General features: G+C 31.9%; 1 protein-coding gene across 1 annotated transcript in view; it reads left to right on the forward strand.

Moving 5' to 3' along the window:
- The window catches only part of LOC148273117 (transcription termination factor 2-like), a 28,864-nt gene that overhangs the window by 12,194 nt on the left and 1,427 nt on the right, over positions 1 to 15,243 (forward strand). Inside the window, 9 exon segments of the mRNA XM_088239102.1 lie at positions 868 to 987; positions 2,109 to 2,308; positions 2,845 to 3,054; positions 4,815 to 5,006; positions 6,808 to 6,952; positions 8,548 to 8,759; positions 11,029 to 11,170; positions 12,382 to 12,545; positions 14,994 to 15,151. Of these exon segments, the coding sequence (XP_088095228.1) occupies positions 868 to 987; positions 2,109 to 2,308; positions 2,845 to 3,054; positions 4,815 to 5,006; positions 6,808 to 6,952; positions 8,548 to 8,759; positions 11,029 to 11,170; positions 12,382 to 12,545; positions 14,994 to 15,151 (1,543 nt within the window).

A 15,243-nucleotide genomic window follows, 5' to 3' on the forward strand; every position in this document is an offset into this window, starting at 1 on the left:
AAGTAATTTTATCACTATCGAATTTTTTCCTTCATCTGGTAGTTTCCGCAAATTTGTTTCGTAAAACCACACTGTTTATTTTCTCCTTCCCTTTTTATTTCAGTCACTGCACACTGCAAAGTCCTTGGATCCACTTCTCTCATCATCCTATTCATCTTATTTCGTCATCAAAATGATTATGGTCGCGCGGGTGGCTCCCGCCAAATAAGTTCTAAGGGTTAATAAATCTGCACCCTCGGGAGTGCATACAGCATCCACAAATTGTGCCTGGATTTCTCTGTCGACAGTTCCTTAAAAACGTCCTACATTATTTTAATGTCAAACCTTCAAAACTCAATAATTATCTACAAAGTGTTAATTTTCTTATTTAGATAATATTATTATTATTATACAAGCGTCACATAGGGTAGCATTTGGTTTTATTAAGCAAACTTCCGATATCCAGACAGCTTATATTAGGTACTAGCCAATCACTGCCACATTCTAATTCTTTTTAAAAGCAGTCATTTTATATCCGATTCTCATATTTACATAATCTCTTCTCTTCTACAGCATGAAACAAAAATGAAGGCGTTACATATTATTATGTATTTTAACTCTTGTTAATATCAAATTTATATTAACTAGTCTGTGAAAGCATTGCTTATATACCTGTATACATTTTTAAAAAATCAATCCACTGTAATTCAGTTTTACAACTTTTTAAGATTAACTTGATGATAGTGAGGCAAAAAAATCTTTCATTTTGGAGATTTATTTTATGTTCTTTTATGGTTGGATCTGCAGATATCTTTTATTGGGGTATTATTGATTATAAATAATTTGTATATTGTTTCATATTAAAATTTCAACATAAATTATTTCCAGCTGATGACATGGGACTTGGTAAAACATTGACCATGATATCCCTTATCCTCCACAGCAAAGAAAACGAAAATGATGAACTGTACGGTTCAGAGGAAGAAGATAAAGATATGAAAGGAAAATGTAAGTATAAATATATTTAGGTGGCCTCGTGAAACATTGGTACATAAAAAAAAATAATAACAAAATGAAAAAAGATACAGTCCAGAAAATACAACCAGAAAGCCAGGTGACTGTTTTTGACTCGATGGCTACTCTTGTGTATAAATTCTGAAAGGGAAATCTAGTGAAAATCAATCTGTTTCGTAATGTCCTACATAAATAGGTTCCTATAAAATGCCGTGCTATGTGAAACCGTGTTATATGAGACTCAGGGCCAGTACAAAAGGGGGGTTAAGCCACAAAATTCAATGCAATAAGATTTTTTTTGTCATTTAAAATTTTATTAAAAATTATTGTATGTGACAAACAGTAAAACATACCTTTTATTTTCTTCATTAATCTTGATTAAATGATTTTCTGCCACATTGCTGCTCGATACAACTAAAGGTAAACGTCTTTCTGGTTGAATGATAATATCATTTTCACTATCTGACTATTTTTTATCATTCGCGCTTTCCGCCCTCTTTAAAAAGTCTGTGATTTCGGTTCACTTAATGTTCCTTAAAAGGTCATTGTAGATTTTATGGTATAGAAAAATTTTCAGCTCTCTTTTGTGTTTTCGGATTCTTTCGATGGATGGGTCTGCATTTGTAAAAGAAATATTCTAGATTTTTTGCTTGGTTAAGCCTTCTTGTAATCTCTTTAAAGTCAATTAAAAAGCCTTCATCACCGTTTTTCTGCTCAAAATCGATTTGTGCTTCTTCGTCTTTCATAAATAAATCTTGAAAAAATAAATACCGTCAAAACCGTCGCCTACAATCGATTTTCTAATATGACAACAATTTCAGTATCTGATGATTCGTGGTCGTTTTCTGCTTCAACCGACAATTCCTAATTACATCATATATAAACAACCATGTTGTGAGGACCTGTGTTGTAGGAGGGTTTCTGCAAAAAAATTAATCGTATTAGAGCGAAATCGTGTTGTAAGAGGGTTACCTGTATTTCTCAATCATAAACATAACATAATATGATAAGTTAATTATGTATTCCTCACTGGGAAATCATGTGCTGTGTAATGCAATTAACAATTTTTTTTTACATTTAAAACATACAATATTCCATACTATTTGTAATTTCAGTGGCTAATGGCGGAACCCTGGTAGTTTGCCCAGCATCACTTCTCAATCAGTGGCACGGGGAAATTACAAAGCATTGCAAAAAGAATGTCCTCAAAGTGGAGGTCCACCACGGGCTAAAGAGAGAGGGAAACGCATACAGATTAGCTCGAAATGATGTTGTCATCACTACATATAATCTCGTCCAACGCGATCTAGAAAGGGTTTGTTCCCGACTATTTATATTTTGTTTAAAATGTATGAATACTTAATTTAGTAATTTACTAGTCAAAAAATGACAAAACACAAACAAACTTAACAATTTACAACACATCAAGAATTAAAAGAGCTGAGAAATACGGGAAGGTCTATCTCTCCCGCAAAAAATTCCAATTCTCTTTACAATCAAACCGCAACAAATAATAAAAAGCTTTTATTGTAACCCTCATGGCATATTCGCCAATTTGTAGTCGATCACACACACATTGTCAATATTTACACATTACTCTAGTCTTCCTGTATTGCTTCGGACAGCAGCCATGTCATTGCGGATGCCGCTTTGGAAAATAAAAATATATTATACAAATAAAACAACTACCGCTTTACAATTTGGAAACGTTCACATTGGCCTAATTATAACACGCACTTAAATAGCAAAAGATATCAAAATATCAATACAAAATTGACAAATTCCTACCATTCCTATCACGTCAAATTCCCTACTGTGTCCTTTTAACCCTGCTTAATGTTTGTATTCCAGAAAGGCTGCCTTATGCGAATACATTGGCAGCGGGTTATTTTGGACGAGGCACATACAGTGCGCAACCACAAGTCCCAAACTGCGCTAGCCGTGTGTCAACTGCGCGCCTTCTGCCGTTGGTGTCTCACGGGAACTCCCGTCCACAATAAGGATCTCGACCTTTTCGCCCTCCTAAAGTTCCTGAAATGCGAACCATTTCATGATATTGCCGTAAGCCAACTATTTACTTAAAAATTATTGTTTCATTTATTTTACATCTTGAAATAGTGCACACATAAACGTATTCTTATGTAATGATTTAATAACTAATATTTACATATAAGTTATTAATTTAAAAATACTTGCATCATATATTTATATGTATGCATCATTTACAAATTGTTTAACATATTATATCGTCTTGGTTGTAGAACAATGACGGATGTGCAAATAATGCAAAATTGACTTTTTTTATCTTGAAAAGGCTTTTGAATTTGAAAAAACAAATACAGTAACACCTCGTTTTTACGTTCCTTGATTTTGCGTTTTCCCGCTTTTTACACCGAAATATTTAGGTTCCATTTTTTTCCATACATTCTCATTCAATTTTCCCCCCAATTAACGTTTTTCATAACCCCGGTTTTACGTCGATTTTTTTTTCATAACTCATTTGATCTGTCAAAAGAGCCGCGCGCCGCCGCGTGAATGAAGAAAAAAATCGAGGTAAATAAAAAAATGTGTAAATTATTGTCTCAAACCAAATTCAAAGTAGGTGCAGTGTAATTGACCATTTTGTTTTAAGTGTCTAATTTTGTCATTTTACAAAATAGTGGCATGCAATTGACACATGTTTAGAAAAAATAAAGTCTTTACATCAATAAATTACGATGCAGAAAGTTAAAAAAATTGGCAATATAAATATTATTTGATGTCATACACACATAATGTGAAAAGAGGATAGTTTAAACAGTTATCATAAAAGTGTGAAACAGTCCGCGATGTAAATGACAGTTGAAATTTTGTGGTGCTATACTAAAAAAAGTGATAAATAAAATTTCCTAATATTTAGGGAATAAATTGTTGTATGCATTTTATGCAAATTCAAATGTTTATTTTCGTTTTTTTAAGGTTAAGTACCTATATAAAATTATTTATGCATGTATTTTTATAATTCAACAAAAAAAAAACATTGCAGTATTGTTTGAATAATTCCCAATCATGACAGTTCTTACAATTTTTCTGCAGTATATTTAGTATAGTCTTGTTTAATAATTATATTTTAATGAAATTTCATTTTTTTCATACATTTTTCATTTCCTCACTTTAAAGTTTTCCTCAGTTTTACACTTTTTTGTTGCTCCCTTGAAAAACGTAAAAAAGGGGTTTTACTGTTTATATAGCTAACCCAAGTATCAAATGATGTACTTTTGTACTTATCAAGTTGTGACATATTATTTTTTTTTTTTAAATTAAACCGCTCTAAGGTAAATTTGAAGAAAATCACTTCCGTCGTTGTTCTACGATCATGACGATCTGTCCAGGGACAGTGAAGTACTAAGCCACCTTAGTGCGTGTAAACTGAGAGTCACACGAAGAGCCATGGAGCGAGCGATGCTGGGGATGAGTCTTGGAGACAAAGTGAGAAATTAAATCATAAGAACCAAAGTAACTTGTTTTTTTAATGAAAATGTTTTATTGCAATATATTTTTATAGAGCTGTTAGTTTTGCGTTCCTGATCAACGGAATCACCGAAATACTTTTTGTCTTACCATATTCTATACTGTAAGCGTTGCGGGTGCATAAACAGTACACAAGCATTCGGCCGGTGCCGCACTAGAACTCGTTGCGTAGACTGTCAACAAAAAAAATCTCAGATTTTTTTATTCTTTCAGTTCTTGAATAAACAGCTTTTAAAAGTGTTATTTTATTTTATTCTATCCACACATTTGACCTTAGCTCCTGAATTGACTTAATGCTTTTTTTTGCACAGCTTTGGAAGAAGTGGATCGATAACAAATCAACAGGTGGTCAGGAGAGACTTTCCATGATTATGAAGACAATATTACTGCGGAGAACGAAGCAACAGTTGCAAGAACAGAAGACTCTCCTCTGCCTTCCAGAGAAGACTTTACACCATATCAATGTCAAACTTTCCAAGGAAGAAATGAATGTTTACCAAAAGGTTGGATTGCAATACTTTTGCCAGATTAAATAAAAATTAATATCATATTTTAACTCGGTATCTTTATATGTTTTTATTTCTCGAGTTGATTTATACGACATGCTAGTTTACAAACAAATATTTGCACTATCTAATTCTATATATACCCCTAAATTAAACTTCTAAATTACTAAAGTAAACGTGGCACTCAAATTCATATTTTTTTAACTGTTCATACTTTCAGCAATGACATATAATTAATTAGACACGTTACTAGTGCGGAGAAAATGGCATTTCAATTCCTACGTGCCTTTCTTCCGTAATGGACTTTCATTATGATCAGATGTGATGCTACGCAGACACATGCCGCTATCTTATGTGATAAAAAAATGCTTTAATTGAACTGCAGCTGTGAAAAACAAAACAGATGAACTGTTTAATTCTTAAATCTAATTTATGGAATAATTAGATGTATTTTTAATTTTTAAGTACATTTTTCAAAATTTATACAGATCATCGCTTGTGTTGTTTTATGGTAACGAGTTACACAGAAATAAATATGAACTAAGGTTATATATTTATCTCTTTCTTACTGATTGGATGTGTATTGTGATTTGATCTCTTTTTTTTTCAATTGTTAAAAAAATTAATTAAACATTTCTATATTATTGTTATCAAAAACATTTTTCACTTTGTGGTATGACATTTTACACTGATTTGTTTATAAATTTGTATAAACCACTTTAATTTTTTTAATTACACTTCGACCGGTTTCGAGGTTACTACCGCATAAAAAAAATTAAATCATTCGGGAATTTATAAATTAAATTGTTTAAATTGCCCAAATTTCTATATTGGAAAAACTTCACGTAAATTTAAAGTTAGAATCAAAGAACATATAAGATGTCTGAGTAATAATAATTTTTCAGAATTCGCAAATCATCTTATATCCGAAAACCATGAATTTAATCAAGAAACGGGTGTAGAAATTTTGCATGTCAATAAAAATGGTTTTCGTTTAGATAATTTAGAACGATTAGAAATTAGAATAATTTTTTAGAAAAGTAATAGATTTATTTTTAAATATATTATTAAATTTAACTTTGTTTCCTGGAATAAGTGATTTTTTTATTTCTTTATTTCAACGTGTTGGCCATAATATAAATTGTACATTGGTGGATTTATTGCCAACTGGCAACTTCTTCCAACCAACTAATGATGATGATTCCACCAAATAAGGTATTATTTAGTTAATTTAAGTTTTTTTTTATTGCTCTAAAAACTAATAATGTATTAAATACTAATGTTGTATTAAATAATTTTTTTTATTATTATTACCTAGTTATTCTCAACTTTACTTTGTTATATTTATATTTAGAACATAAGATTTTCTCATGGTTATTCTTATCTTTCATTTTGGTATGTTGTTTCTTTTTTACTTTTTTGTTTTTTTTATATTTTATGTTCACTAAACTGTTTAGTTTGAATTATTCTATTATATTTCATATTATATACTACATAATTATTGTGCACTGCTGTGATTATTTCTTTAAAATATTTTTTTGTAATAGTTTCTTTAAACAGTTTATGTATAAATAAATAAATAACTTTTGATGATGCAAATGCCCTTAAATCAGTTTAAGGATTATCAACTAAATATAATAAATATCATTACATTTTCTTTAGAATTCAAACTATTTAAATGCTTAAGAAATTTACATAAAAATAAAGAATAAAAATAATAATGAATAGAAATAATCGAAATCTACCCAAACCAGCATAATCATTATGATAAAAAGTATAATAGACCTTTTGTTTTTAGGTGCTTGTGTTTTCTAAAACACTTTTCGCTCAGTTTTTGCACCAAAGGGCGGAGAAGCAGAATGCTGTGACCGGCTTTAATCCCAAAGATTACGACCCCAATGGGGAATACAACAGAATGCATAGAAAAATGGTTTCCCTCCATGGTGAGTTATTATTTATTCAACATGTTTAATAAATTACAAAAGAAATACATAAGGCGAAAGTACTCATGAAGAAAACGAAAGGGATAACACATCAAATAAGAGAAAGCCTTTTGTGCTTGATGTGGGATTCAACTTTTCAACTATCAAATCAATCCAAACTTTAATTTAATAATAGGGTTTAGAATCCCAACCGTCTATGCGCTCTGTAGCTGCAGGATGTGTTGTAATCCAGCTCTTATTTGTAAACAGAGAGGTACAAACAAACCCACGATCTTAGGCATCCCCTACACCACCACCAACCAACGGCCTCGCTTCTGAGATCTAGAAACAGTTTTATCAAAGCCACCTCCCCTGTTGGATCCTCACAACAGCGGAGAGAAGAACTTGGCAAGATTATCTTGGAGCGAGACTGTGGATGGATCCAAATGAGGGTATCCAAGGAGGTGAACACCTACTATACTCCCTATGGATCGCCCTCAATAGACAATGGGTGGGTGTTACACAATTTTTAAAAAATCTCCAAAGGTAGGGGTACCTCTCTGGTGATAACATCATTTTTAATTTTTTTATTTTATTAACATATACGGCAAATCTGCCTTTTACTAAAATTTATAATACTTGTTTGTTACAATATTTGAGTTTGTCCAAATGTTCACTTCCATGTTCTCTTATTTAAGGTATTCTCCATCCGTGTTGTAATTTGTTAATCTTACTTATTTGGCTTAATATTTTTTTTAAAAAACATAAATTTCCTTTTACCCAAGATTTATAAAAAAAATAAACATAAAAATTATACATGATTTATGAAAAAAATCAACCTAAAAATTATACAACATATTTAGTAGAAAGTTTAAACAATTCAAGAATAAATATAAAAAATATTTTAAAGTAATATAATAAGAAAATCATAAGTACTGTTTCATACAGCTGGGCAAAGTGAACAAAAAATTGTACATATTATGAAATGCATAAATAAATAAATATTATTACCATTCACCATCTTTGTAAAAGTTTAAAAGGTTTGTTCTATAGGAACAATACCCTACACTAAATATATCAGGTACGTGGGAATAACTATTGTCGAGTTCATGAAGTCTGTTCAATACGGCATTACAAGTATACACTGTCCGTGAATTGTCGCTACAAAACGGTGGCACCTGTCTGGTCATTCTTCCAGGCACCCTAAAGTTGATGAGAGATAACAAGGGCAATCCCATATTGAATTTACAATATCGTTAAGTTTCAACAAATTTAATGTTTTTTAGTAAAAAATCGTTATTTAAAAATTCATAACTGATTCTAAGTTTAAACTTTATATACCTTAAGATTTTTTTAAATATACCTTACTATACCATTTACTTAAGAATATCACGATTTTTATAATGCTTTTGTAACATGGTTGTTGAATGTAAATGTGTAAATACATCTATAAAGGAATGTTATATGATTGTTCCTAAATGAGTTGTATGATTGTTCCTAAATTCCTTAGGAGTATTATGTATATGAATTGTGTATAGTATGTTTTTTTTATCAATACAATATATACACTGCTGATTGACACAAAATACAATAATAAATATTGATTCTCTATACAGGAGCCAAGCCCGTGAAGTCTCACGAGATCCTGGTGCTCCTACTGAGGCTGCGGCAGATCTGCTGCCATGCGGGCCTCATCCACTCCATGCTGGAGGAGGAGCTTTATGAGGAGCACGAGGGGGCGCCCGAAGGGCCCGAGGTGGACCTGCTCAGGGAACTGGCCAGTCTGAACATAGAAGAGGAGGATGAAGAAGCTCTAGTGAGAAGCGGAGTATGTATTATCATTAGTAACGAAGCTGAAAATTACATATTATCGCACTTCCAATAACAGAATTCCCAGAAGAGTCCAGAAACTAAACCGACATTTTGTCTTAAAATCATGTTTTTTCTCTATTTAACCCTTGTGTTATGATGTCACACGAGTCTACATAGAATACATAATTCCCCTTTCTGCACCTAATGGTTCATAGGGTAATGCATTGGTACACCAATCGCAGCGTATTTTGTGATCGTTTTTGTTAAATGAAAGTGATATGATCAGTCTTACGCGCCCGTCCAGGGACTATGAAATATTCTAGTGTAAAAACACTTTTGTATAAATATTTCATATTAACCATGTCGGAAATCAAACCCAGGACCTCTTGCATGGTAAGCAAATGCGCTGACCATTGCGCCATGAGGCCTACCTTCTGTATACTTCACTCAAAACTAGATTTTGAAGTATGTATTATAAATTACCATTTTATCGGAGGTGCAATGTACGAGGTGTGTTCAGAAAATAACGGGAAATTTTTAATTTTGCGGGGTTGGGTCCAATTGTCAAATTATTTGTTTATTATGTTGGTATACATGCCCCTGAAGTATGCTCAAATTTTTAACTGTGCTCATTGTTTACTTTGTCTGGCAGAATTGACAATCGGACTCTCCAAACCTGCAAAATTAAAAAATTCCCATTTTTTTCCGAACACATCTCATATATTCCTCATCCTTTAATATGTATAGCATAATGTACTTTTTCAAAGTTAATATGTGCAAGCCTTTTCTCCCCATTAAAAAACAGCAGTTATTTTTAATTCATTAGATTTTTTTTTCATGTATCTTTTGATATATATTTGTGTTTTTTAGTACAAATTTTTGACCAACTCTTTTCACGAAGTTGGAAGATATCGCTTTTAGCAATAAGTCCGCCAAAGTACTGAATTCTTTGTACTTGAATTTTTAAATAAAACAAATATATTAGACTTTATAATCTTGTGATTTATTTATTTATTTAAATCTTAAAGTAGGGCACACATATCATACATATTGTTATGTGTGTTCTAATAATAACATTACAAATATATTTAATTTATAAATTGTTTATCACATATGTCTTGACCATTATTTTAAATTTTGATATGTTTTTTTCTTCATAAATATTTTTTTCCATTTCGTAATACTTTTTAATTGCTTTAAATAAAATTGAATTTTGTGACTTTGCCTTTTTCCTAAATGGAAGTCTAATTTTGTTCTTTTCTCTAGTATTGTGATCGTGTTCATGCTGGTTCCGATCAATTTGCGAATGAATGTGCAAAAGTCGAACGTCATGGTCTTTGAAAGAAATGTAACTATGACTGAATGTAAGATTGTAGTAAATGGAGATAGTTTGAAACAGGTCGAAGAATTTGTATATCTGGGTAGTATGTTTACTAGAGATGGAAATATGGACAAGGATATTGAAAGGAGGGTTAGTGCCGGTAACAGAGTTAATGGTGCCTTAAAGTCTGTCGTAGCAAATAAGTGTCTATCGCAAGAGGCTAAATTAGCAGTTCATAATGGAGTTCTGGTACCAACCCTAATGTATGGAAGCGAAGCATGGAGTTGGAAAAAAAGGGACGAAAGTAGACTGAATGCTGTTGAAATGCGATCCCTCAGGCGAATGTGCGGAAAAACAATGTATGATAGGTGCCCTAATGTCGAAATTAGAGCAGAATGCAAGGCTGAGTTAAGCATTATCGACAAAATTAAGAAATGTCTTTTGCGATGGTTCGGTCATGTGGAGCGAATGAATGATGAAAGAACGGCTAAAAAGATTTATGATGCGAATGTGTCTGGTTGTAGAAGTCGAGGAAGGCCGAGAAAGACATGGCATGATCAAGTACAACAAATTCTTGAAAGTGGTCATGTGAAAAGTCGGAATAATCGACGTGCGTGCATGAGAAGATGTATGAATGTGAAGGAAGCAAAGGAAGTGTGCCAGGACAGAGTAGTGTGGCGTTCTATCCTCTCTGCCTACCCCTCCGGGGAAATGGCGTGATGGTTAGTTAGTTAGTTATAATCTTTTCTATGGCCCAAAAAAGCCAATCTTACGAGTACTTTATGTACGAGAGGGCTAATGCGTTGACTGTATTGTATTTGTATGGCTATGGTGTGCCGTCAGTCCAAACAGTTGACACTGCAAAGCGTGCCAAAACTTCGCAGGAAATGCTATTAAAACATGGCATAACAACCCAGAAAATTGCTTCTAAAGGATATGAAAATCAACACTGTTTATGTTACAGGCGGACGTTGAAAAAACATCGGTGGCGGTAGCAATGAGCAAAGTTCTAAAAGCCTCGAATCCAGTATTTGATTTCAAGAATAAAAGTGCCAAGATCAAAAGTGTACTTGAATGTCTAGAAGAAAAAGTATTTATCCACAAAAGTATGTACAACTACATAATATTTTTTTTTATTTTTTATTTAAATCTTAAAGTAGGGCACACATATACATATTGTTATATCATGGGGTTAATTACTTCAACTGGGTAACTCCAAAATCAGCATTTTCGAGTTAACCACAAAAAACACGTTTTTGTGTCCTCCTTGATGAATATTACAAATATTTTGTTTCATTTTTTCATACACATATTATTTACATAGAAATATAATTACAAAAATACACTTTAGAAAAATACATCTTAAAATTAAGCTAAAACATGAATCGGAAAAAATGCCCACAAAGACTACAGCGTCTGAGCGTGGGCCATTCCTTTTGTAATTATTAAAAAGTTTGTAGCACATATATATGGTATGACATGACCATGAAAAGAAATGAAAAGAAAAATAAAAGAATGGAAAAGAAAAACCAAATTAACATATGCTGAAATTACGAAAATATGATTTATTTGCAGTATGCATTTATTTTTAATTTTTTTTTTTTTTTTTTTAAGAATGTATCTGCTCCTTCCATACTAATCCAAGACCTCAAACCTACTTTAAATGAACGAGTCGTGCATTCAAATCGTAATATTGTTTAAATACATTGTGACTTATTTGTAGCATTCATGGAGGAAGACACATATCACGTTATCCTGATTTTGAAGTTACCTAGATCCAGTAATAAGTATAATTGGAATAATTCAGCGATTAAAGGTGGCGGAGTAAAGAATAAAATTTAATATTTCAACACACTAAGTTTTTGTGAGGTATTTATTTGTACATACCTACTAAAAAATCCAACAATGTTTTCAGTTTGTCCAAATTTTTGTAGACAAGAACTGGATTCAACCCCCTAGGGAGCTGTTAATATTGACATATTACAACAGAGATGAGCAACATTTTTGATAAAGGAATTTAGAAATCTAGGCATCTGTAGGGCTTTGGACCTGTCATTGGCTGGTTTAAGTGTTTAAACATAGACAGAATAGTGAATGTTACGCAGTGTGTAAAGTGGCCACTTAAACCAGCCAATGACATGTCATAAATCCTGTAATGCCTAGACTTCCATATTCCCTTTTCAAAATGTTTTCCCTCTCTGTTGCAACAAATTTAGATCTGAATAATTCCCTAGGGAGGAAATCCAGCCTGTCTACAAACACTTTTGCAAAATAATTCATTCACGTTCATAAATAAATGAAAACATGTTGTTTGCAGGGGACAAGTCTGTGGTTGTCAGTCAGTGGACTAGTATGCTGGATATTGTGGAGACGAACCTGAGGGCGATGGGCATCAAGTGTGCCACGCTCAGCGGGAAGGTTCCCGTTACAGCGCGACATGATATTGTGAAGAATTTTAATGATCCTAATTCCCCAATACAAGTTAGTACACAATAGAAAGATAACCAAGTCTCGCGTATTGCATAGAAAATAATCCAGAAATGCAGTAAGAGAAAATTCAAGGGATAGAAATAATCATTTATAAAAAATATGTTGAGGGCCTTACTTATTATAAACCTGGCATAAAAGTTATATTGCATAAGTTATACCCAGTATATAGCTGGAATAGCGACCATAGAAACATATTCCACGTTTATATCTGCGTCCAACGTGGTATAACAATGGAACAAGCCTGCGATCTGTCATCTGTCACATTTTTCAGTAATAAAATAAATTGCATTTATCTGGAATTTAAACAATTTAGAAAATATGCTGTCTTTTTAAAGATTTTAAAGTGAAATATTGTTGACAAGTGTAAAAATGATCATCAAATTTACATTACATTCAGATAAATTTTATTTAGCATTTGTTTTGAAAATGATCCTTATCATATTTTGCAGTATTTATCCATATAAGATTTATTTTATTACATATTTAAATTTATTGAATGAAAATATATGCGTCCAAACATTTATCAGTGGCATATTTCATTTCTGTATATAATTTTAAAAAATGATAACTAATTTCAATTTGTGCGTGGTGTAATATCTATGAATAGTCTTTCTTCAATTATTTACATTGAATATTCTCATCCAAAAGTCCATGATGTCCTGAAAATATAGTTCATTTACAGTGTGTTCTTTAAGAAGAAATTCCAAGTCTTAAACACCACAGTAATAAATAAATATCATTATCATTTTTGATTGACTTGGAATTTGTAAGTTACGCTTGACATTTATTTCGTTCATTTTGTTTCATTACTAATACTAATTAGAATAACATATTAGTATTTTTAACTGCACATACACATGCAGCTTGGTCATAAATTTGCCATGGTAAAAAAATAAACGATGTAATAAGCTAAATATAGTTATACTAGGCCTAAATGTTTTTATAAGAAACCTTTTTCTTATACCGTTTATAAGTAGTTACACCGGGTATAGTTATTCCTTGGCATATGGAAATCTAATAAGTAAGGCCCTTACTGTAATTGTTATTATAAAAACATACATTTTCCCTGTACCAATATTAAAGAACTAGAATTTTGTCCATATTTGGGAATCAGAATCCTGGACGAGTGCTTTCCACTCGGTAAAAATCCTGAAAAATATAATCATATGAAGATGATTCCGCCTCACAGTTTAGTGGTTGTTGCATTCTCCTACCGCGCTTGAGGTTCCGGCTTCGATTCCTGGGAAGGAGACACGAAATATTTGTTTAAAATGTGGTTTTACACTGCGATCTTTATTATCCCCGGGCTAGCACCTGAAGCTTAAGAATAATAATCACCTTAACATTGTTTTTGACAAATAATCGATATACATCGCATTCGGTGATGATGATAGTAAAAATTTGTATTTCTTGATAAAAACTACAGTAAAACTCCTGTTCTACGTTTTTCTAGGAAGTAACAAAAAAAGTTTAAAACTGAGAAAAATGCTAAAGTGAGGAAATGAAAAATGTATGGAAAAAATTAAATGACATAAAAATATATTTATTGTACTAGACTTTACTAAATAAAGTGCCATAATTGTGGATTATTAATATTTACCTATGATTTAATTTAAAATATTTTGTATTTTTTCAATCAATACTATAATGTGTTTTTTTTTGTTGAATAAAAAAAAAACATGTTTCAATAAGTTTACGTAGGTACTTAACCTTAAAAACACGAAAATAAAAATTTGAATAAAATACCTTCAATGATTTTTCCCCTAAGTATTAGGAAATTTTATTTATATGGTATGATTTTTTTTGTGTGGTAACAGAATTTCAACTGTCATTTACATCGCGGGCAAAAATGTTTCACACTTTTACGATAACTGTTTAAATATCTTCTTTTCACATTATGTTTATAACTTCAAATAATATTTCTATTGCCAAATTTTTAAACTTTCTGCATCGTAATTTATCAATGTAAAGGTTTTATTTTTCCTAAACATGTGTCAACTGCATGTCACAATTTAGTAAAATGTCAAAATTGGATACTCAAAGAAAATGGTCAATTACACTGCACCTACTTTGAATTTAGTTTGAGACAATAATTTACACATTTTTTTATTTGCCTCAATTTTATTCCCCATTCACGTGGGGGCGCACGGCTCGACGTCTTTTGACAGATTTATGACTTTCGAAAAAAAATTCAATGTAAAACCGGGGTTGTGAAAAACACAAAAATGTTAATTGGGGGGGATACTTGAATGAGAATGTATGGAAAAAAATGGGACCTTAATTTAGTCATTTCAAACTTAAAAAAATAGATGAACGTAAAAACGAGGTTTTACTGTGTATATATTATGTTTTTTTAAATCCTTTTACCTTTCTTTGACAATCTGCACTGTCCCTTACAGCATTTCAAATTTCCATTAATGATAGTATTTGTTTTGGCAGGTTCTTCTTTTATCTCTATGCGCGGGCGGAGTGGGGCTCAACCTGATCGGAGGGAACCACCTGCTGTTATTAGACCTCCATTGGAATCCTCAACTTGAAGCGCAAGCGCAGGATCGCATATACCGAGTCGGCCAGTCCAAACCTGTTCACATTTACAAGTAAAACATCTTGTTTGTCTTAAACCCGTCTAACATTCCACCATAAATGTAAATATGCGTAATGTAGGTAATTGAGTTGTCTATTTCTGGCC

This window comes from Micrasema longulum, unplaced genomic scaffold, assembly GCF_059751315.1.
Source record: "Micrasema longulum isolate JH-2025_06_02 unplaced genomic scaffold, ASM5975131v1 h1tg002066l, whole genome shotgun sequence".
NCBI lineage: Eukaryota > Metazoa > Arthropoda > Insecta > Trichoptera > Brachycentridae > Micrasema > Micrasema longulum.